Source organism: Equus quagga, chromosome 12 (genome assembly GCF_021613505.1).
Source record: "Equus quagga isolate Etosha38 chromosome 12, UCLA_HA_Equagga_1.0, whole genome shotgun sequence".
NCBI classification, from domain to species: Eukaryota; Metazoa; Chordata; class Mammalia; order Perissodactyla; family Equidae; genus Equus; species Equus quagga.
The window spans coordinates 21,887,800-21,912,692 of NC_060278.1; the positions used below are offsets into that span (position 1 = coordinate 21,887,800).

The window sequence follows — 24,893 nt, forward strand, 5'->3', positions numbered from 1 at the left end:
GCACAGTGCATGGCTGTTTCCCTCCCATACGTTTGTCACCTTAATTCTGGGGTTCTTAACCAAAGGTCCACCATTCAGATTCCGGGGGAGGTCTGCGAACTCCATGAAATTTTATAAAAAAGTATGTGTATACATGTGTGCATGGGGGGGGAGGTGTGGGTGTGATGTGTGACCACAACTTTTTTGGTGATAGATCCTGAACAGCTTAAAAACATCTGACTGATGAAGATAACTTAGAAGAGGTGCAAGTCCTAGAAGAAAACCACCAAATGAGAGGGCTGGGGTTGGTGTGGCGACTGTGACATGAGGAATCAGGAAGAAATTAGAGCTGAGGAGTGATGACACAGAGAAAAGAGGAAAAGAATGAGAGAAAACAGCTCTTTCTCCCGTTCAGAACAAAGATGAATATACAAACAAGGTATGGAAAGAAAGCCAAAGAAGCCAGAGATTCTCCCAGAACATCCGAGCTGACCACGCGGCGGCCAGATGCAGGAGACTCCGGGTAGCAGGCACATGGAGATCCAACAGGAACCCCAGCCACGTTGGGGGTCCCACTGCGGCCAGGACATGGGCTGTGGGGCAACAAGGGCACCAACTGCCCTGCAGGGCATCCCTCTGTCTAGCCGGGCCGAGGCCCAAGGCCCATTCGCTAGTCCATCCCTCCAGGAAGAAACCTCCCCTTCGAGCAGTGAGGGCGTTCCTGCCCCACTCCCAGGCCTTCTAAATGCCGCTGACGTCTCCTGCCACCCTCGCATCACGGGACTCATCCCAGGGCGTGTTAGAGCCTGGGGGATTTTCACAGGGCGACTGTTTCCGGACCCTCACTGCCAACAGCACATCCTCGGTGATGTGTTTTGGCTCTTCCTGCTCCCAGTGCTCCCAAGGCCAGGAATCCCTTCCCCGCAGCGTGGGCATCTCACTTACCATCCCCTCGTATTCAGGGAAGGGGGCTTGGGGACCACGCTGTATCCAGAAAAGGCATTTGCCTCAAGTCAGGAGAGCAGCTCGGGAAGCTGTGTGAGGACGTGCTGGCACGGTTTCATTCTCTACCTCCTTAACTGGACCAGACCTTCTGGGCACACAGCATCACGGTCTCTTCAGACCTCCAGCTGCTCCTGGATGGCACAGGAGTCCTGGCCTTTGGTGAACTCCGTGCTGTCAGTCACCAGGGCCCAGCTGACAATGGTGGCCCCATGGGCCGTCTCCAGGGGAGTTTCTGCTTCCGCTCACTTTGAATTCACATTTCTGGTTCTCTGTCCCTCTTTTTCTTTTTCCTTCGGGGGTGGGTTAGCACATCCTCTCCTTTCCTCTCTTCCAGCTCCTTCCTCAGGCACCTCCTGGTTTCCCACCCACCCATCCCACCTTCCTCTTCTCTGGGCTCCCACACAATCATCCAGAAAGGGCACCAGACGGAGAGCGGGCGCCCACAGGGGAAGCTGCTTCTGGCTTGGCAAACAACTCTTTTCTGAGAAGTAAAATGACCACTTTTAACCTCACAAGGCTCTCTGCTCAGATGGGCACCCCTCAAACCAGAGGCAATAATCTGGACGACTAGAAATGCAAAAATTTAAATAAGTTTTGTGAAATCCAACAGTGTACCAAGATCAAGATGGCAAAAAAGAAAAAAAGTTGGGAAAACAGGGATTTGATTTTTCATTCATTACTTGGGAAAAGAAGATTCTTCTTAAAATGAAGAAACGATGTACAAAACAGATGTGCAATATGCCTACTTGAAACTTAAGATTTAAAAAAAATTATTTATAAGGAGAAGGGCATGAAAATTTAATTTAATGTTCACCTTAGGTAATTCTGTGTCTTATTGTTCATAGCAATTACCATAAATCTGCATATCAATAAGCGAGAACAGATGTCAGTTGTTACAAGTGCTTGCCAATCAGGTCTGTTAAAAAGTGACAGATGGGTGGTTATGGAAGTTCTCATAAGGCCTATTAGCACTTGCGCAGGAAGTGTCTGCAGTGCGAGGGTGGGAGACCAGCCTTGGGAAGCATTCGGGATCTTTGTGGGTCCACGATGCACTCCTCACAACTCAGGAGCGTCTCCAGTGGGAGATGCTCAGCAATGTTTTTGCGAAAGTCTTCTCTCTTCTCCACTGTCACAGACATCCTCAGACAGTCTTCTCTAGGAGTCGAGCTCAAATTGACCAAAGGATCACTATGATGTTGTTTTAAGCAAATATTTGCACTCTACAATTTTATTGTTACTTTACAAATTTAGACCAGCATCCTGAAAGGGCATTACTACAGCTTTACTGAACCTCAGAAGCAAAGGGAAACAGTTTCCCCCGTTTATGAGCAAAGATACTCTTCTTCAGCCACAGCTGCATCATCTCTATAATCTCTTTAATCACAATTCTTCATCCTAGGAAAAAAATTCCCCTGAAAAAACAACCCACTCGTAAGAAATTTGAAACGATGTCCAGAATGAAGGGAGGCACTTTTCCTCTTACTGACTCCGAATTGCTTGTTTTTGAACAGTTTTGGGGCTCTCTCTGCATTATTTATCCACGGCTCGGATTTGTTTGTTATTTGGCCTGTTAAACAGTTTGCGTAGGCGAGCCACCGCAGCCTCTGTTTGCAGAACACATCTGAATTTGCTGAGCCACGGAGCACTGTTTTACGAGCTTCGGGGCAACAGAGAGCTCAGGGCTGGGATGTATTTGAAATTTCAATTGGCCGCTTACTAGCTGAGTGACTTTGGCCAAGTTTGTCAATGAACCTTTCTACCAAGCCTCAGCTGCCCCACCTATAAACTGGGATCCCAGGGGTCCCTACCTTATCAAAGTTGTTGTGATACTTGGGCATTCTGATTCCTCCCCATATTATGCCACTTAGTGGTGCTGCCGGCTCACATACGTTATTTAATCCTTTCATACTTCCCTTTCTCCAGCTGTAATGTAGTAATGAGGTGGTGGTTTTGTCCTTGGCATGCTGTGAGGATAAACTGCATGATTATTCCAAGGAGCTCTGTGAAAAACAAAATTGTAAAATACTACCCTTGTTTTTCTAAGATGATATTCTTTTGAGATGATAGTTGTTAGAACAAAATTAATGACCGAAAGCTACTGTTCTCTTATTCCTTCTTCTTCAGGAAAAGTCCACACTCTTAGCCCAAACTCAGACTCCAGGTTTCTGAGATTTCAGAAATTCATGCAACAAATATCGCGGTCGAGTGAGACAGAGACAAGTTTTTATTAGAAGTTTTAAGAGGGAAAATAAAATCAATCAACTTCAAGGATGCACAAAAAAATAAACATAAGCTTATAAAGATTTTTCCTAATCTATTTTCTGGTTTTAAATTCCATATTTAGTAAAGGTTCCCTTTTATAAAATCATGAAACACATCTGAAGTTATTTTTAGTGTGAAAGGAAAATAAGTTTTTTGGGGAAAAAAGAAATATAGTCGTCTCATTTGATTTTATTGATGTAACTTGCTAAAATTTCTTTTTCTGCTTCTTTTTTTTGGCTTTATTTTATTTTCTCCTCAAATAGAAAATGTTTTACTCATTTAAATGGCACATTTTAGACTCTTCAATCTCCTGGAGGAAAGACCATTATGTTTGGAGGGTTGTTCACAACAAAATATTATTGGTTTCAGAAATGCTATTTCATTCTTTGGTGACAGTGTTCCAAGCTGGATTATCTGAGTTTTACATATGGAGTTCATCATATGGCACTGTAAGATGTAAAAACCGCATTTCGATTGTGTAATTGTATAGGTGCCCACTTGAACTATGCCAGAATCTCAATCACTCCATGAGTATTTCAGCTTCAGGTGGGGTTTGGGATAAATGACATCTTGGGTTCCTTCATGTTGCTTCTACCGGATATGTTACGTACCATGTGCTCTGTAACACATTTGATGTTGTACAAACTCTTTATTTCCAAATCCTCAACTCCTCCTCTGTGAAGATACTTTCATTAGTTTATATTATGTTTTTTGGCTAAGCTGTAAGGCTAAAGTCAAATTTCTTAATTCAAATACCAGGCATTTAACTTAAGCTCCAGTGGGAATGTATCTAAAACATGCATTTGGGTTTGTCGGTTTATAAGTTTATTCACTCATCCTCTCAAAAACAGTCATGAGCACCTCTTAGAGGAGTGAGGGCTGAGTTCGTCAGCCCAGGCCATGCCCTCCTGGAGCACCGCTGATTCAGGAGTTTTCAGAGAGGTGAGGGAGGAAGCTAAGGAACTATGGGGCTTTGGGGGAGCGCAGAAGAGGGCACCCCTCCCACATATGGGGAGGTGGGGAAGCTTCCCTAGGAAGTGACCTCTACCAATCCACCATGTTCACTTTACCACACTGGGCTAGATGACTGGCAAAGACAAACGTTAAGCCCTACTTTTGGGAAAAGACGAAAGAGCAGGAGTCCAGATAACTTGACTTTATTGAAAAAAGAAACACCCCAAACCACAATGCTTCAAACACTTCGGAAGATGAGACTTGATTATGCATATGAATGTAGGGCACCCTTTATAGAAATCGCCAAGCAGACAGAGCCTTGACATCCACATCTTTATATTCTAAATATTCAAGGTGATGGTAGATGATGGACTGCTCAGCATTTGATTTCACAGCCTGTGCAGACTCAGTGTGCTGAATTTGATATTTTGAAGGTTCAAGAAGAGCGTATTTTGGAAATCCCAGATGTTTAAAGAATGCCTTTAAATTAGCCATCTGCTCCATGCACCTTCTAAGGTGACTCCCAGATACCCTCAGTTTTTAAATGAGCACCAGAGCATGCAGATGCTAACATCCTGACCTGGGGTTGGCGAGGCAGAGGTGCACACAGTCCAATAAAAAATGACGGGGACTCCGTCTACCCAGGATGCGCTCGGCAGTGGCCTCTGGACCCAGTGACCTTCTCTGCATAGTTCAACTGTGGGAGTTCTGCATAATTCAACTGTGGGAGTGGGAGAGCCTGAAGCTTCTTTTAATGGAAGATCCTAATTTCGGATCTGGGTGGGTCTGTACTATTAGCAGAAAAACACAAATCTTGCATTGGTAGAAAATGTGACAAATCTTAGCATTTATTTTAGAGCTTGCAGTCTGGAGGTTTTCTCTTTTTAAAAGACAGAAAACTGCCTGACTATTTTACTTATGTCTCTCCAGTTCCCTTCACAGACCTAAAAATAAATTAACCATTCAATGTGATTCTTAGCTCCAAGGCCAGCTTCCCAAACTGTATTCATAAAGACACTGCTGAATGATTTCACTACCTTTTAGAACATATATTTTTTCTAATAATCCAAAAGCTGTATTACAACAGAACAAGCTGGCAGTTCCAGGAGATTTAAAGCCCAACGAATAACTCAGCAATATTTTGACTCTAGGCCAGTCTGTCCTGTCCAACAACAAGTTACCATTAGCCCGTGAGGTCACAGTGGAAGGCTGGGCTGGTGATCACAGAACACAAGTGAGCAGAAACCTATGGCCGCTCATCGAAAATCTTTCCAGATCCATTCAATGTGAAATAAGAAAAAAACCCAAGGATGTGTATTTGGATTAAAAAATGGGAAAAAAGGAGTTTTCTTAGTAACAAAGAAATCTGGCTTTTATTCTGCACATTCAGGTTTCATTTCATTGACTCAGGGTGTCCTTGATTAAAACAAACTGTGCTTGATTCGAACGTGCCAAAAATCTGTTCTTCTCCTTGCCCTCTTCTCCCACTTTTTAGGAATCAAACAAGGAAAAAGCTTCCTTGCTGTTGCTCGCCGCAGGTTAACAGCACCTGTGTTCTGATACGCGGCGCAGGCTACCTTCCCTGGCCCAGTGCTAAGTTAGGATATCAGCCTGGAAGGTGACACAGCAGGAGTGACCTTTCACTAATCACTGCGCCTCAGTTACTACTGACACAGCTCATTATGAACAGAAATCCTTCATGAGCTGGCTTTCAAATCCAGTCACACTTTGATTTTCTCAACAACAAAGATTACTTTCATATACAAGCGCCCAATGCACAATTCTGTCAACTGGGGTACTAACGTCAGAAAGGCACCCTGTTAATTGTCTGTGGTTATCAAGGGACTGCAGACTGTATCAAAGGCAGGCCTGCAATCTTGGCTTTCATTACAGAGCTCAGAACCTTTTTATTGGCTGCCTATTATTAAAATTTTAGAGGGATGTCAATCATTTTGACTGCCTCGGATATAGGAATCCTTGTTGGAAATTCCCCAGTAATCAATCCCATTAAAAAAACGAAACAAAACAACTCTTGAGTATACTATGCAGAATTTCTCAGCCCCCTCATTTCATAACTTGGAAATGCCAGAGGTAGGGGTGCAGCTGACTCTAATTTTCACACTTAAGCCAGAAAGCAAAGAGCACTGGTAATGACTCTTAGTTCTTCTTTTTTCCTGCTTCTTTTTTTTTGCCCTCTGAACGCACCCCCACTTCAGACCACAGCATGGTCAAAGGCAAGGCACGGTTCATGACTTACCAGCCATCTGCTGAATGCCACTGAATGCACCCAGGTTGCTGGAGGAAGTGGCCTGCTGCAGGAGCTGCAAAGGAATGTCAAAGGGGCGTCAGACCAGCAGGGACATGAGGACAAAGGGACTTGCGAATTAAACTGCGGCATATCCAATCTTTGACATTCACATAATTGGTTGCTACTGCCTACTGATGGACTGAAGGTTCCCAGAGTTGGGGCTGTAAATCCATATTAATGTCTAATCTCTATTAAGATACGCAGACACTGGGGAAACTCAGTAACACTGCTGCCTTAAAACAATTCATCAATTTACTCTTTTTCACAACCAGGTGTTAACTCCACTGAAACCAAAATGGCGTGACTAATGCTACGTCTCTGTAGCCCACTAGTTACCGTAACTCGTCTCTGTCAGTCAAGGTCTATCCCTTGCTCTCTTCCACTTTCCTTCACAGCCCAGTTTCCTCCATCCTTCATTAGAAGCACATGGATTCACTGACTCTTGGGCAGACAGAGAAATCATCACGGTAACTACAGACATAAATGTGTCTGTTCACAGCCATACAGTTACAGCTGTGACTACACGACCAAGACAACGGTCACTCATTTTCAGAAGTCTTCCCTGGCAGACAGAAACATACTATTTGTCAAAACTTAGAAGTAGCTGGTGCTAGGTACATCGACACCATGCATTATAAATGTTAACATCTTTTAAAAAAGAAATTAACATACCTGTGAAAAGGTCTCTGCATTTTTTGCCTAGAGCTTTTTTTTTAAGGTATAATTTATTGGGGTTTTTCTTTTTACCTTTAGACCTCTTTCACCCATTTCTCCCATGCCTCACCTAGAACTTTCAAAAACACATTTTTTCCCCCATGCAGAATCAGTAGGTCCCACCAGGTACGGGCATGTGGCTGTTCTGAGGTGTTTATTTGCCTAATTCAGTTGAATTATAGGTTAATGGAGGTGCTATACTGTTTGACCAAACTTATTGGTATTCTCTTTTGGTAACGTAGATCAATATAGACATAATTTGTATGTGGGAGCAAGCACATAGTTATCTCCTAAACTGAAATGTACATGGATATCAAAAAGCACAGATTCACCAAATTTATTATTAAAATATTATTATTAGGATACGTTGTGCTTAGGAGGAACAAGACGAATTCACTATTTTAAGAACAGCTTGCAGAATTTATTTGGAGCTCTGCAGAACAGAACGTGGAGCACTGTCGTTCCTCTGGCTAAGGGGAGGTCTCTGCAGTTCGAGAAGAAAACTCCACGGTAAATAGGACTCAAAAATGGGCATCTATCAGTTGACCTCAAAGCTTCAAGTTGGGTAGAAGATCAGTGGCTGATGACCTATGTCTCAGGTACAATGATGCTGTGAGGATTAACAGAAACAGGTACCAGAAGAATGTCTGTAACGTTCGCTCATGCTTCTCAGCTCATTGGAATATATTATCTAGGTGTCACACACACACACACACACACACACACACACACACACACAAGAAGAGGGTGAGGAGGAGGGAGAAACTAGGGATTATGCATTTTGATAGAAATCGCTTATTTTGGTTTGAGTTCTTGGCTGTCCTATTCTCTTGTGATTGTAAGCCCTTACTCCCTCCTCAAATCAGATATTTAAAAAAATTAAACTAAAATTAAATTACCTTTGAAGATGTTTTTAGGAATTTGTAATGCCTACTGAGGTAAATGGAGAAACCTGGAGCATCATTAAACTATTACCTAGGCTTCTTTCCACTGACAACCATTCTCGGGTGAGCCAGAGGCGGGCAAGGGCTTACAGGCCAAAGGCTCTTTCAAAGAAATGGACTTGCAATTGAAAGCAGTAGAACAAACATGGCGGAGAAAGAATGGAAGCCCTCATAGGAGAAAACATCATAAATAGCATATAAAAATGTGTTTTTATAAATGAGGCTGAGATTAATTCTCTTTTAGGATACAGAAATAATTTGCAGATGAGATCAAAGAAACATGTGCCCGAGATTTTTGTGAGCCATGGGGCATGGGAGATGTGCCAGAAGACCAGAGACAGGCACATGTGTCTTCGTTTTGAGAAATGGTGGAGCGGGAAGCTGGATTCTTAGAAGTGACAAAAAGGTTAGCTTGACATCAATCTCTAATAAAAATTCTGGCATACGTAATTAAACGTGGCCTGTGAACAACTGAAAGCCCAAGTTTGTGAAAAATAATTATTAAGCTAGACTCATTTCTTTTTTCATAAAGTTTCTAGACTGACAGACCAAGAAAGAGGTGTGGCAGAGCATATATAGATTTTAGCACGATATCATGAAATCGCTCATGGTGTCTTTGTGGATACAATGGAGAAATGGCGAGAAGATGACAGCAAACTCAGTCAATGCTTCATCAATGACTCAGATGAAGACCGGAGAAGGATGCTTCTCCTTCTTAACTAGACATCAATTGAATAGCTGTTACATGCCAGGCGCCACTAGATGCTGGGAGCAGGGGGGTAAAAAGAGGAATATGAGCCGTATCTGTCCTCAGAGTCGCAGCATGGCAAGATAAAGAGAACACACAGAGGGCTGAAATCCCGCTTGACCACGAGCAGCACGATCTTGGGTAAAGTTACGGAAGGTCTTTGGGCCTCCTGTTCCTCATCTGTGCAACAAGCAGGGTGATCCGACCTTTCAAGGCCCCGGTGAGGACTACTTTACAGAACAGGAAGGCTCTACAAAGTAAGGCCCAGGGATCACCCATCCAGAGAGGGACAGTCAAAATGTCAAATGAAAGAATTAGGACACAACACAAACACACACACACTGACAGAGGCTGGAATAAAAGGGCTCCTCTCTCAATCTGATGTTATATTAAAAAATGGGAAGTCCAGCATTTAGGTTCCAAAGCAGAAAAATGAGAGAGAGGAGCATGGTTTAGCAGTAATTCATGTAACAATAAATAAAAACTGAGAGAATTAGCTGCCTTCCATCTTGTATGTGGCATGGTTACTAAAAATGCCACGCTCAAGCTACATGACGATATTTTAAAGTCCACACTAGGGGTCTCTGCTCTGTGCTGTTTAGATCTTACTGAGGGGATTGCCTTAAATTCTCGTCGTTGTATTTTAAGGAAGACAGTGCCAGAGTGAAATGGGTAACACAAGGGCAAACAGGAAAGTTTAGAAACAATGAAATGTAAGAGATGGCTGAAAGAATTGGGTCTATGTGGAGTGAAATAGGATCTAACTTTTTGGTTTCAAAGAGACAGAGTAAGAAACATTTGATTTCATCAGCACAGCTCCCCTGGGAAGACCCAGGATCACTGAATGGAAGTTCCACGGGGCTTCATTTGAGGTCCTGGTGTGGACTGGACGAACCTGCAGGGTAGTGAGCTCTCCAACCACAGCTGCCTCCATACCGTTAAATAGCCATCTATCAGGCTTGTCACGCCCCTTCTAATGCAGGATTTTAGGATGCCTCTGAAACACTGGTTAGAAACTCAGTCTTGTGGGACTCCACTCAGCCCACATCAGGCAAGAATTAAATTAGTCACACCCTTATGCTAATCAATTTAACTTGGAAAAACAGTCTGCATCAATGCTGATTTCAGTAATTTCCTGAGATTGAAAATGTCCCTAAAATGAATTTTTTAGCGTCCTTAGGGGACAAGTAGGTTGTCAGAGTTACAGTGGGCAGGCTCCTCTCTCCTGGGACCACACGCTGACTGGCCTTCTCCAGCACTTACCGCCAGGTACTGCGGGGTGAGTCCGCCCAGACCTGTCAGGTTCCCCCAGGTGGCAGTGTTGAGCTGTTGCATCTGCTGTGCCAGCTGCTGCTGGAGGCGCCTTTGCTCTTTGTCCTTCTGAGTGTCAGCGAACTTCACCACGATGGGTGAAGAGCAGCCCTGTGGTCAGACACAGCGGAAAGCGGAGAGGGAGTTACAGCCTGGTTGAATCCTCTCCTGATACTCAGTCAGCACTGCCTCTAGCTCTCTGAACTATCTTGGAGCACATGGAATGGTCTGGAATGGTTTTAAAGTGGTTTGATATTCCTTCTTCTTAAGAGTACCATCAAGAGAAAATTCCAGATACTGCCACTGGTTTCTCTGGAGATCTGGTGGTCGGTGAAGCCATTTGCTTTCTTGCTCTGATTACTAAACTGCCTCTCCTTCTGTCTTCGTGTGTCTTCCTGCAACCATCTCAGGGCCTCCTCAGAGACCAGAGACCTTATCACTGTTCTTAATTATGCTTCCTGGTTCACATGTCTGAAAGATGGACTTGTCTTTGTGTCTGCCTGTTTCCAAATGTGATTAAGGGACAAACACAGGGAGAGTTGTAATGGCAGTGAAAATGTCTCTCATTCATTCATTTGTTTTTTCACTCTTTCCAATTTTCAGTTATGCTTTTTTGTTATTGTTGAGGAAGATTTGCCCTGAGCTAACATCCATGCCAATCTTCCTCTGTTTTTAGTATGTAGGCCACCAGCACAGCATGGCCGCTACCAGAGAGGTGTAGGCCCACGCCCGGGAAACGAACCTGTGCTGCCGAAGCAGAGTATGCTGAATGTAACCACTAGGCCACTGGGGTTGGCCCTGCTTACACAGTTTTGAACTTTGAAACTATGGGAATTGTGTTGATCCAGCAATACAATCGGGAGAGATGGATTTCATTCAGGAACATGGATGAAGGAAAGAGATAATCAGAGAACATAAGTATTGACCAACATAATTGTTCTCATGTTTTCAGAAAGGTCTCTCTTCCTTCTGTGTCATATCTACTCTATCCGCGATCCCCAGAGCTACTGGAAACCAAAAAAACCAGAATGCTAGTCAAAGGAGATGGTCTTAAATGGCAGAGGGAGGATCCTATTGGCTTCCTTTCCTAATGAATTTCACCATTCTAGAAGCTTCTTTCAGTTTTCACTTCCTTTAAAAGGCGAGGAGTAGGCGTAGTGAGGGAGAAACGGCCAAGGGTCATATAATAGGACAAATTTAAGTTTGTGAGAGGGAAAATCATCAGGGAGACTAAGGGCCTCACGCCTCAAGCATGAAGACTTCCTTTCAACAGCACCTTTCAAACATTTCCCACTTGCTCAGTACTCAGCAGAAACACGCTCTCCTCCCTCCCCACTCTCTTCTTAGAACACCTTGCCTACACATTTCATCACAATTAAAGCTGCTAAATTTTGCTGAGGTAAAAAAAAAGTAATTCTACCCAAGTGATTAAAAAGAAAACTTTGATCGAAACTCAGCATGATAATAGACCTCTCTCTCTCTCCTCTCAGAAATTTTATATTCCTATTTAAATGAGCTTTTCCCTTCCTTGGGGTCATTTTTCTTTCTCCTAGAAAACAAACTTGCTTTATTTATTTATTTTTTATCACCTTGGGTAGGTATTGGGATGTAGCTGTGAATATGCAAGGCTGACTTGTCTGTTATGACAAAAAAAAAAAAATGTGTGACAAGTGAGGTGACTGTTTCGGGGTGAACTTGCAGCCTGTGGGTCTTCAGCTCTGGCGGCTACAGTCACAGGCCAGAATGTTAAACTGCATAAAAGTGATATTTCCACCATTTGAAAAATCTATACTTCATTCTTCTTCATGTGCTCCATATTTCAGCACTTCATACTTTAAAGAGAGCAAAATACTCTGAAGATGGAAATTATACAGAGAAAGGGTTTTGCATGGGAAAGGGTTGTTATTTTGTATCAAATCTGCTCCATAACAAATTATAGCACTTCCTCCTAACAGGACATTTACGGTTGTTTTTTTCTTCCTTAAATACCAAAAAAAAAATGATAGAAAAGCAGAATATTAGGCCAGTGGATTACGGCTCAAGAATAACTTGTTTCAACCATGATGGGAAAAATGGGACAGGGACAGATTGGAGGAAAGTGGGGAAACAGAAGGTACAATATAAAAATTAATTCTTCTTAAGAACGCGTCCTTCTAAACGTTAACATCCACATCATTTTGAACTCAGATCTCTTAGATAATTCATCTTGGTTAAAGCTGTGAGTCAGAGGCCTGAAAATAACAAAATTAGTTTAAAAAACCCCAGTTGTACAACTATAATGTGATTGCCTAATATATAATCTTCCATTTAAATGTGAGTATTTTTTAATTAAACAAGAAATTTAAGTGTCTGAGGGCCCCTTTATTTAAGCATGGATGTCCACGTTTAAAAACAAGTGCAAATTTGATATTTTATAATAGAAATATGAAACGAAAGATCCAGGATTTCTTATGAATAAATACACCCCATTCTCTCTAGCAGATTCTTGTCATTCTGAGAGCCTATTATTTCTCGGTTTGGGTTCACACCCAGTTCTGCTTCATGTTCTTGAGCTCTCCTTCTGTAGGAACACAGGAGAACACAGACCCCCACACCACCATCTCTGTGGCTTTACTGGAGGGGGAGCCCTGAGTGAGGAAGCTGGGGTAGCAGTATTTCTAACAGAGCTGAAAGGATTTAGGTTAAAAAATTATCTAAGGTGAGACCAAGTTAGGTACAAATCACTAAATCACTGGAAATGAAATAATAAGAATGAAACACATATATGGAAGATAATAAATACAGGTAAAGACTTTCCTTTTCCTAACAGCATTTTCCTTTTAATCTCCAAACTGAAATTTAGCTAGAAATGAGACTGATCCACAAGAATGGAGCAGCCTAAGTTAGGGGAAATGGGAACAAAAACATTGTCACATAGGTAAATGCATGTCATACAAGATTAGATTCCTAGATATTTCAGATCCTGCTAATTATTTCCTATCATGGCTGATTTTCACCTGAGCTTGCCTTCAGGTGTGTGTGTGCAGGGGTGTGAGTGTCTTAAAAATGCATTGCACTGAAAGGAAAGCACAGTGATTATATAAGATATGTTAGGAATATCAAAGTCAAAATGAAGTTCGAAAAAGACAATAGGCTTTGCAATGCTGATATCAAAACTCAGAAAAGTACAGTAAACACTTAATGACAATGCCATGCACACTCCTTTCCCCCCTTCCACCCACCTTGTGGCTCGCTATAAAAAATCGCCCACAAAACATGACGCATAATGATCACTTAGCTCCCAGCATGCTTTGGGAGATGCAGCATTGCAAAAAACAAACAAAACAAACAAACAAAAAATAAACCCCCCAAAAAACGGAGGTGAAAAAAGAAGCTCAATCAATAAAGAAATGTTGGCACATTAAATAAAATTGAAAAATTTTTTTTTCTCAAAAGAGGAAAAACATAACTTCAGATAACACCACAAGGCCACCTCTGGAAAAAGATCACCCATTCACAAAGATACAGTATACATAATACAGCAGAACATGCACTCCCAAATGGTTCTATCGGACAATACAGAATCAGTAACAGCGTATCACTCTCAGAATGCTTTTGTGCAAAATTCTGAAGGGCTGTGACCCAAATCACAGACTAAAAAGTACAGCCCATCTATCTACATGTGTGGGCGAACACCCACACCAGCGTATTTATCTTCCCCTAAAGCCACTATCTCTCATTAGGAGACCAAATTTGAGCCTTTATGTTTGTTATGGTTCATTTTTTCAAGAGGAGACAAATCTAATTTTTCAGGGGCCTGTCATCCATTAAGATTTTCACTGGTTAAATGAAGTGGGAGAAGTATTAACTTTCTCCAACATTCTTGATGCAAAAACCCAATTCTGTTGGGCTAGATAAAGATAACTCGACCCCACATTTACAAAAAAGACAGGAAGAAGAAGAACCTTGTGAGTTAGGACAGGGGCAAGCTGCAATTTGGAGTGGGGCTGTTAATCTTGACTCCACATCACCCTGGGCTGGGGGACGTACTGCATCCTTTACGTACAGAACGATACTTGGCTTAAATTGCATCACGACTTTACATTGCAGGACCTGGGCCGCTGCAATCAAAGGCTCGAAAAATAATGTCGAACAAGCGGAAGGTTTTCCTAAATGCATTTCAAGTCATTAGGGGAAAAATTGAGAGAGAGAGAGAGAGAGAGAGAAAGAAAGAGAGAGAGAATGAATATGAATGAATGAAAAGAGAGATGGTGAAAGTTGAAATCTGTGATTGTCATGTGAACAATCCACACAGGAGAGAATCGCTTTACCATTCCCCATCATTTGCACAAAGAAAACAAAGAAAGGGCAGATGATACAGTACCTCCATGGTCTGAGACTGATGCATGGCTTTGATTGCATTCTGTGCCATTGCCCTTGTAGAAAATGTGACAAACGCACAGCCTGTGGGAAACAAGGGACAGGGAGCAGGAAAGACAAAAAAACAACAAGACAAAAGGGTTGGACGCTTGTTAAACCAACACAGTCTACGAGAACTGCCACAGGACGACACTGTTCTCAGTAGTACATAAAAATAAACAACTTCGCTCTTTGGTTTTATCTGATTTTGCTTTTTACTCACAGTGCTGACTTGCTAATCTGACCAAAGCAGAAAGATTTATATATTGATTAGTTTCTTTTTTTAAATGGAGACGAGGGTAAGGGATTGGGGTACTTTTTTTTTAGCCATGGGGGTTTAAAAGGAGCAGCATCTAGTTTGCATTTTCTAAAATAAAAAGTTGCGATTTTACATTTTCTCCTTGGCTGATTATCTTTACTCAGGGCATCCACACGTTAGGAACTTTGTATTTCAAATTTTAGCGTTGATTTTTAAGCAGCAAATAATAAAATGCTCACACCAAGGGCAAATTAGCGAATAAATTTCCAAGAGCTTGAAATGTCAGCAAATAAATGTATCTAATCTCTTCTGGGTAGTTAAGAAATATGTATGTATAAATATACATTGATGCTATTCAAATGCAAACAAACATACCAAATCCTGCACAAACTATTTAGTAATTATCAATTAGGAACAAAAACAAATGCTCTATTACTCTGAGAATATTCAACAGTGCATATAAAGTAAAATTTAAAAATCTGCATTAGCTTATTTATATAAAATCTTCATGACTTTTGCAAGTTGCAACTTTCTGATATGTATCAGAGATTTGACCTAAAGTCTAGCACACCCAAGACAACATACATTTCTCTAAATGTCTCCTGTGAGACCCATCCAGCTTCCCACGGCTATTTTTTTCATGTGCTGTAAAATAACTAGAATCTACAGTGCCTGCTCCTGCTCCTTGTGCAGCATTGGCCACCAGGCAGGTCACTGCTCCAACTACATGGCTCATTGCCCTTTTCACTAATAAAAACAGTGCCTTCTGAAATTTACATTTTATTCATCATGCACCCTTGGGCTTCTTAGAGAAAAAGACTGTGAAATTAATGCAGATTCAGGCTGATTTTATAATAATACCACAGCACACTAAAAGCTTAGCTAAAGCAACGCAGACTTATTTCACTTATGATCTCTAATGACTTTAAAAGTGCATTGATTTTCAGCTTCTTTAGCCTTGCACAGTTTGAACTTAGGTATCAGAGAATAATTTAGTGTTCCACTCAATTTCCTCAAGACATTATTATTATTACTACTTAAAAGATTTCCAAATGAAGCAGATCTAAACACCAAGAGGCTGCAGCCTGTTGTCATCTCAGAGTGGATGCGTGAAAGTGGAATTCAGGCATCAACAATGCGAGATTGTTGCCCCTGTGGCCGGGAAGCCAGATAGAACGTTCTACACCCAAACAACCCACAGATTGTTTGGTTTCTGTAAATCAATTTGTGAGCCATAAAATAAATTATCTTCTTTTGCTCTGCATATGTACCTGGTGAGATTATCAAGTCAATACTGTATTAGCACCGTTTCATCAAACAGCAATAAGAGAAAGCAATGTGTGCCCATCACCCCCCAAAGCACAAGAACATCCAGTCATGAAAATAAGTCAATGCATTTTTTTGCATCATGCTGTAATTTTTAATACACAAAAACTCTCAGTACATGGGAGATTCATGTCACATTCACCTCCTGGGTAAGCTGGCCTTATGAAGCCTGAAGTCTTATCTCGCTAGCTATGAATGCCAAGCTGTTTCATATAGTTCCCTGACACTATAGTGGCTGGTGAAGCTTACTATTTAAACATGCTACCTGTCCTTATACTGGCTGTAGCTTTTGTCATCAATAAAAGCGATTTATCGGCCTTCCCTAAGGCATCTAGATGATGTGTGTAATAGGGTGTGAGACAGATGATGGGACCTCTACTGGCTTCCATATTGAGACTCAGCTTTAAAATTAGAGAGTCCCAAATTTAACATCCATTTCCAAGTAATATCTCTTTAAAACATTGGGATGATCACCGACATTATTAACAGAGGAAATCACTCGAAGAGATTTTTCTTTTTCCATTTCTTATCTTGAGACCAGAATGGAGGCAAAAGAAGATCATCTCATGGAGAGAGATTTGAAAGTGTGTGAGCCTGGACTAACTCTGCTTTTAAATCATCAGGAAGATTGTTGTATTCACTTCGTTTGCTCTTATTATCCAGAAACACGTGCCAAACTGACAGTTTCCAACTGGAGGTTAAGAATGCATAAAAAACATACAAAATGTCAACAAAATCCATAAGGCACACTTTATGCATTTACTACAATTTCAAAACAAGCAGAACTTTTGTAAGTAACTTAATGAGAAAGATACAGCAATTAACAGGTCTCAAAAGAAAAGTATTAGCAATAGAACAATAAAACTATATCTCTATAAATTCAAACCACTGCCCTTTCCTCTATAAAACCTGCAATTAACAGCTCTTCTAATTATACAATCCTTAGCCCATCTAAAAAAATGATCTGACAAATCTGATGACTTCTTTAACCTGTTTATTCTATTGGCAGTGGTACAGGGAGAGAGAGCGCTCACCTCCTTAGGGGCTCTGTCAAGTCTGCATGGTGTGCTGTGTCCAGTTACTTAAGAGAGAAGATGACTGTGTCATTTATAAGGTGAGAGTGTAGGTTGAAAAATTTTACTCTCCATGCCACTCGGGATGAAGTTAAGCAACTGCAGAACCAAATGTTTCATGGGTTGGTAGCTTGTTAACCTTTGTAATTTCTCTGAAACAGGAGGTCATGGTATAGTCCTGTGGCTGCATTTTAATTTTCTTTTCAACACCACTGAAAACAATGTGGTTGCTTTAGGACGAGGCCTCAAGTCTGTGGCTTTTCACTAACATAGGGTCACAAAAGTTCCTACCACCAAGATTTGTTGCTGGCTGCTCCTACAAGTCAACTAGATGACTCTCTGTTGGACGGAAATAACTTAGGTCTTAATTGTCCCCTTCTTCCACCCAAAACCCAAAAATGGGCTTCTGGATGCAGTGGAGTTCATTGGGTCTTGACAGAACAACTGCTCTGATCTTGTAGGGTCAGCTTTTAACTGTTCTAGACTATTATAGGGTCAGCCCTTAACTGTTCTAGACGGTTGTATGTGCTATCTCAGCAATCAGTTCTCCAGCTACTGACCAAAATGCCGGAGAAACTAGATTCTAGGGGAAAAAAAGATACAGGTACCCAAATAATGAAGCTACATTTTTTTGGGGGGGGGTGTTTAGGTAAGATAGCTTGGATATTACTGTCTCAAAGCCTTTATACATAGGATAGAATAGATAAAAAAAATTCTATCAATGTGGCCAACCTGTAATTTACCTTGCAATTATTTATTGTCTCAACTTTCAGAATGTCAGAGATTGCTAATAGAAATGAAAGGGGCTGAATTCCTCTGATTTCGGTGAGGTTGCCTTCTTGCTGCTAAAACAGATAAATGATTGACTAGGGAAAGGTTTCTCAAAGTAATTTCCTCCCACAGACAAGATCTAAAGAAAGCATGCAGCCCTGTCACAGAGAAGATTCAGGAACACATCTATTACACCTGTCATTTCAAATGAAAGGATCTCTTAACTCAGGTGTTCTACCTTTTCTCTTGGCTGCAAGAGAATTTTGCAAGAACTAGATGAATTCTTGCTCTGTACACCCTCCCCCGCCAAAACAAAAAGGTGCAGGTACTTCTAAAAGCTCAAACAATGCCTGGGTCTCTTGCTTTTCCGCTACTTCTTTGAAAGAGGAGCCTGCTATATTTCAACTGCAAGAAGCATCATTTAAAATAACTACAGCATGAAGGAGATTTCAACCTATGGAAAACTTGTTTATAAATTCCCATCCAGCCAAAGAAGGATCTTAATGCAGCCAGTGCTCCTCACTGTATCTTTCTGGCAGTGGCAGGGTTGATTAAACATGTGCTGTCAATATGATATTGGAGCAGCAAAATTAAAACTCTAATGCACCATCCCTAATGTTGGGTTAGTTTATTCAAAATTGGCACAGAGACATCATTCGTCCATGGCACTGAAGGCTGAAGACAGACTAAGACTCAGCAGCTGGCCAAACTTCATCCCTGAGATGAGCCTGGAAGATTGTATTCCGAGCAGGATGACAAGAGGCAGTTAATAATCTGGGAGGTATTTGAAAAAAAGTTTCCGCATATCTAAATGTTTAGGTACCAAGTGGGCAAGACGAAAATGCCACCATCAAAACTTGAGTCCCTCTGTGTACGTGTTTGAAAAGTCAAAAGCCCTCCCCTGATATCCTGATCAGATAGAACAAAAACAAATGAGGATTTAATGGCCAAATCCAGTCTGTGCTCACCAACATCTCTGCAAATATTGCCAATTCATTTGTCAAGGGTTTTGGCAGGAGAATGCTGGAACACCATAAACACAGCTGGAATATTCTTAAACAAGCAGAAAGTTACCTTAAATGGTAACGAAGATTTGACTACAGTTTATGAGTAAGAAAAATGAAATAAACTCCATTGTCTCTGAGTTACAGATATTCGGTTGTCATGGTGCAGAAAACTCTGTGGATTGCACCCAAACAGTCCATGCTGACTGGGGATTATGGGTAAGTGAAAACGTGTATTTTAGGAAATCAACAAGCTAAGGTGACACCGTCAGATAAATGCATTGGCTTAGAAGCCTCAAGCTTTGACTGTGAGAGCAAACATGTTATTTGGCTTGCCACGTGTGGGCTCCTAGTCTCCTGCTCACATTCTCAATGAAGGCTCAGACAGGAGGCCTGGGAGGTCAATCTGCCATTGCAGAAGGATCTGAGAATCCTGAAGGGGCTTGGAAGGAGCTCAGATGAGGTCTTTCAAATTAGAAAAAGATGGCAGAATGGGTTGCTGCCCCCAAAGGGTAAAATGCACATTCAGATGTGGGCACAGAGCCCAAAGAGAAGACAAGTCCTCATATTTGTTGAGTGGCTTCATCACGCTTGGCAGGTGGTAGGTGCTGTCCGTGTACAGTCATGACAATTTCTGGGGGGTGAGGGGTCTATCTTGGGACATGGCACAGATCTAGGTGCTGGTGAGTAACCGGCACCTACACTTTGAAAATAGTCTTTCTCGCCAAAATGTAGATTATGAGTTGTTTTTTTTTTTTAAGACAGTGATTCTAACTGAAAGCACAACAGGGCTTGACAGGTACAAAGCTGTGGGTCCTGGCAGCTCACTACTCTGATTCAGTGGGGGGTACTGAGTCAAGAAGCCTGGAGGAACCTCAGCTTAATACCTATTTGGGAGGAATTTAAACTACTGATGTGGCAGAGAAGAAACGACATGAGAAACCTGTGGGGGAGGCTGCCATACTAATTGCCTCATTTGTCTTCATTCTTGTAGCTGAACTGGGCAGTAGCCAAAAAAAAGAAGGACCCACCAACCCAATGGGCACCTGCCCCTCATCATCATCAAATGGTTTGATCTGAAACTTTTTTATTGACTGGCTTATACCCTGGGTTAGTATTAGATGGTACTTCTCAGAGCAGCCAAGCTTTCATTTCACTTAATTTTATATATTTATTTTTTACACAGCTGAGCCAGCAACAGGCAGGGAGACCAGAAATGCTGAGTGCCCTTTATCTGCAGTGCCATTAATGGGAGACACTTATTAATATTTGATTGAAAACTGCAATTCTTTAATGAAAGCAAAATAATGGCACGAAAGAGAATTGTTCTGTTAACAAATACACTGATTCAGGAGCAGTCCCCCTGTGTCCAGGGGTCCCAGGGTCCTGCTAATTGAAAAACCTACCACTGTCTGTCTTTCTATTTCAGAACAAATGGTTATAAATGAGTAATTTCTTTTTTGCCATAGGGAATCTCATCAGTTCACCAGAAATTACTTTTGTTAAAAAAAAGGAGGAGTTCTACTCTTTACATTGGGCCAGAATTTGCATAAAATATTGATGAAAGAGCTCCCATAAGTTGTTTCAGAATTAAGGAGCTTCTGGTGTCCAATGCTGGTTCATCAACCAAATGGCAGATCAGATTAGCCAAGTTCTCTTGTCAAGTACTGTGTCCTGCTCTTTCCTATGAAAGTTTTGGCTGCTTTAAAAACTCATCTACAGAAATAACTCATGTATGCTCAAGGAGCTCTAGATGCTGCAGGCCCCACTGCTAGTCATTACTGTCCCCACCGAGAGGGAGAGTCATTGCATGGATCGGCCCAGACCAGCAGTGGGAGAACAGAAGTCAAGCATCCATACTTCACAGTCAAGGTCTCCACTAAACCACACGGATGGGGCGCTTGTCCCCAAAATCTACCAGAGCGGGAACTAAGGATGCCCTATGAGATGAGCAGGGTGGCTATTGTGACTGCTGCCATTTACGAATGGGGAAACTGAGGCATAGAGCTGGGAAAATGAATTATCTACGGTCACATTTCATGTCAGGAGAAGTTCTGGGACTGGACCCTGTGGTTTCTGACCTCCACGCCACTAGAAACGTCTCTTGGAGTAATTTAAGGAACTTTCTCTCTGCTCTTCCTCCATGCTATACGCCTTGGTGAATGAAAAAATGCAATGACAACAGAGAAGTGGGAGTGAGAACAATAACAGGAGAGAAAGGTGGTTCTCATCACTCAATTGGCAAGAGACAAGCGACTGCAAAAATATCGTGTCTTTCCTTTACATTTTCTTCTTCGTTTAGCCACTCTGCCTTTTCCCACGGTGGCAGTGTCTCTCCTGGTTTGTCTGCCTAAGTGGGCATAGAACTGTCGTGACTGTGGTAGCTGGATGATCAGACACGATTAGAAGCTCTCATGGTGTGAAACTGGGAGGATGGCACGGAGGTACGTAGGACAGGAAGCCTAGTATCCTTCTGCCTGTGACGTGGTACAGGAGCCAAATGTTGTGTGGGCCACCAGCACGATGGCCTCTTTAGGTGACACTGGTGATGGCATGAGTGGTAAGCTACAGATTAGCCTGAGGCCTTGGGGCCACTGCTCAGGGATCACACTCAATATCGTGTCTTGCTGAGCTTTCAGAGGGCTGACCACCACCAGCTTCAGAAACGTTAGAGAATGCGTCAACTGTGATGTCCATGCTTCCTCCTCTCTTTTTTTTGAAACCACCTTCGGGAGAAAATATAGGGCTCACAAGTTTGGACTGGTTCCACCTCCTTCTACTTTTCCTCTAGACTGTCCCTGTTTTGGGGCTATGGAGGCGGAAGTAGGCAGAAAACTTTTGTTCTCTCTGCCTTCCATTCCAGCAGCTGACATCATGAAGCTTTCTGTCTAAAAGTCAAGAGAACAAATGTTCATCCTCATGTGGTGCTGAATTTAGGTAAAACTAGGGAGACGGGTGGAAATTAATATTTCAACTTAAGGCCCAACTTTTTCTTTCAACATATGGTTTGGGATGGCTGACCCAGACTAGAGATTGGGAATGAAAGACGTTTCTACTGAGCCCCACGGAAATTTCACTGATAACTACATTAACAGAATGAAATCCTCTTCGTGTTGCAAAAATACGGATTTCTTAGAAGAACTGAAAAATGTTTTACCTATGCCTTCACTTCAGCCTCCCTGGACTGACTCAGGAAACTGTAGTCAGACAACTATTAACACTCAGTGACAACCCTTATGAGTGGTTCAAGGAAGGAGGTGTGTGGCATTGTCAAGAGGGAGGCGAGCATGGAAAGAGAACAGTTCTTTCCAGTTACCTCGTATAGCTGCTTGCAAAAATACTGGTTTTCACCAATGCCCTGAACCCCAGCCTCTGCTTCTCTTACAGAGACAAAGAGGAACCTACAATCTGCTTCTGGACCAAGTCATTTCTCTGTCACTTAGCGGACTCCCTGTGCTCAGGACTCCAGGAGTTTTGCTCTTTGAAATAAAACCCTAACACCCCGAGACAGGTCTGGTTCCTCTGAGTCCCTATCTCTCTGCCCAACTGGGGACCATGGACCTCGTTTTCTTGATTTACATCACTGTCAAGAGGCCCAGCCCTTAACACTTCTCTCAGGCACAGGCAGAAAGTGAGGAGACTAAGATGAAAACAAGAGATATTCTCTCTCATCCTCTACCTCTCTCCCTCATCCCCCAAAAATCCACTTTAATTTGAGACAGAAGGAGGCTGGGTAGCGACAGGGCGGCCTGCCAGCCTCCCATCTGACAGTGATAGCCTGAGCGAATATGTTGGCATTGAGACCTTCTCAACTGGAGAAATAAAAGGTGATCATTTCAGCTTCGGTGAAAAGTTCAGCTTGGATAACTTTATCACACGGGACGGATTACAGGGTAACCTCCTGCTGCGTGCGGTGCCTACAGCTACCTTGACTGTGACACAAAGCTCCAATTAGCACTTAAGGGAAGAGACTTTATAGACACCACACTCACCTCGGCTCAGCCCGTCGGGTCCCCGGAGGATCCGGCATTCTTCTATCTGGCCAAATGGAGAAAACATCACCCTGATATCATTCTCATTACATTTCTTCGAAACCATTCCTATGAACAATTTTCTGTCTTCCACAGCTAGGAGATAAAAATAATGAATGAGCAAAGGCCATTTCATCTTTTTCCTTGTAATCAACGCTTCATTACCACATCAAACCGGGTCCCAGTCATGTGCAACTGAAAACGGGTCCCAAGGCTAACACTGCAGACTTCCAGTCTGCCTTTCTCCTCCACACGCGCCATCCTGCCTCTGCTCTCTCACCTTGCCCTTCCTGAACATTTCATCTCTTTGTGAGCTTGTCCTTACTAATAAAAACCTCTTCACAGGACACGAACTCTGTGAAGTCCTTTCCCCCCATTTGGAAACTCACAGTAATGTGTTTACTAAAATGTGAAAGCTCTGTGTAATTGCTAAACACTATTCCATAGAGATATTTTTGGATACGGATTTTCATTTGGGTTTTTTGTAGACTTTTTTTAACTTTTAGAGCGACAGGGAAAGAAAAAGGTCAGGAGAGGAAAAACGACAGGAACAGATGTAGGGGAACAGTGAACAAAAATTTTAACAAAGCATTCAACAGAAGAAAACATTCTTCTCCCCTGACTTCACATTGCTTCGTCCCCACTGATCTAGACAAGAATAAGAGATGAGAAGGATGCTCATTTCTCCAGATAGCTAGTAAATGACCTCCTTTCTGCAGACTGTCTTTGCAGCCGAAACAGGAAAGCACATGGTCTGCGTGTTACAACCTAAAGAGGAAGGCAATTCTAATGAAGAGAATGGGGCCGTGGCTACTTGAGAATCACATCAGGCGCTGGCCCCCGGCTCGGGTGACACCCGTAACAAAAAACCATCAAGGAGGGAACAAAACCATTCCACCCACTTGGAGGTAGGATTCTGGATGAGGAGAAATGCACTTTGGGTGTCATGACAACAAGGGGCCAATTCTAACCCTGGAAGCTGACAGTGGGTAAAGATTACGGAAGGCTGACCTCTGATGACCTGGGCGACTGACATCAAAATTGGCATGCTTGTGCTCAGCATACTTGGCCTACACTCAGCCTCAAAGGCATGATTATAAAGGATTTCGGGACAGTGCTTAGAACCTTTTTTAGGAGAGAGCAAGACAGTCATAGAAGCCTTTGGGGAGAAGTCTCGTTTATTTCCCATGTTTCACTTCAATCTATTTCTTAGAATTAAAAATAAAAGGACAGCCAGCTATACCAGCACTTCGGAAAATCGTGGCTTAAAGGGCCCTGCCACATACTGCTCATGTAGCAGCCTTCGTTCTGTATCTCTAGTGTAATCTCGTCATTGCTATTTAACTGGATTTTATTTCTGTTTCTCTTATTCCTTCCCTGGACAGTGCCTCATTTTCATTTAACCAACAAGAACGTATTCTAGACCTTCTAGGGCCAGTTGCTTTTGGCCAAAACACATGGCCCGTGCCCTCCAGGAGCTGGGAGAGATCCGTTCATGAAGCAGTAACATAACCCGGGGCGCGTTACTCGGAAGTGGTGCTGACAACAGAACTGGGCAGGAACGGAGAAGTTCTATCTGTGCTGTCTCCCCACTGCAGTAGCTGAAGCCACACGTGGCTCCTGAACACTGAAAAGCCGCCAGCGTGATCGAGGAGCTGAATTTTTAATGTGATTGAACTTTAACTAATTTAGATTTTAGAAGCCACCTGTGATGACCACAGTGGACAGGGCAGCTCTGAGGGGCTCAGGTGAGACGGCTAAACGCCTCTAGTCCTAGGACCCCAGAGTGGAAGTGAGAGACCTGAA

The 24,893-nt window shown here is 42.4% G+C and overlaps 1 protein-coding gene across 13 annotated transcripts in view; it reads right to left on the reverse strand.

Annotated features, from left to right (window-relative positions):
* Positions 1-24,893, reverse strand: part of CELF2 (CUGBP Elav-like family member 2) — a 507,313-nt gene that overhangs the window by 54,055 nt on the left and 428,365 nt on the right. For all 13 annotated transcript variants that reach the window (XM_046678505.1, XM_046678506.1, XM_046678503.1 and 10 more), the window contains 4 exons: positions 23,049-23,183; positions 14,589-14,668; positions 10,178-10,336; positions 6,458-6,521 (listed from right to left, as the gene is read on the reverse strand). In XM_046678505.1, coding sequence (XP_046534461.1) covers positions 6,458-6,521; positions 10,178-10,336; positions 14,589-14,668; positions 23,049-23,183 — 438 coding nt within the window. The remainder of the gene's footprint in view (positions 1-6,457; positions 6,522-10,177; positions 10,337-14,588; positions 14,669-23,048; positions 23,184-24,893) is intronic.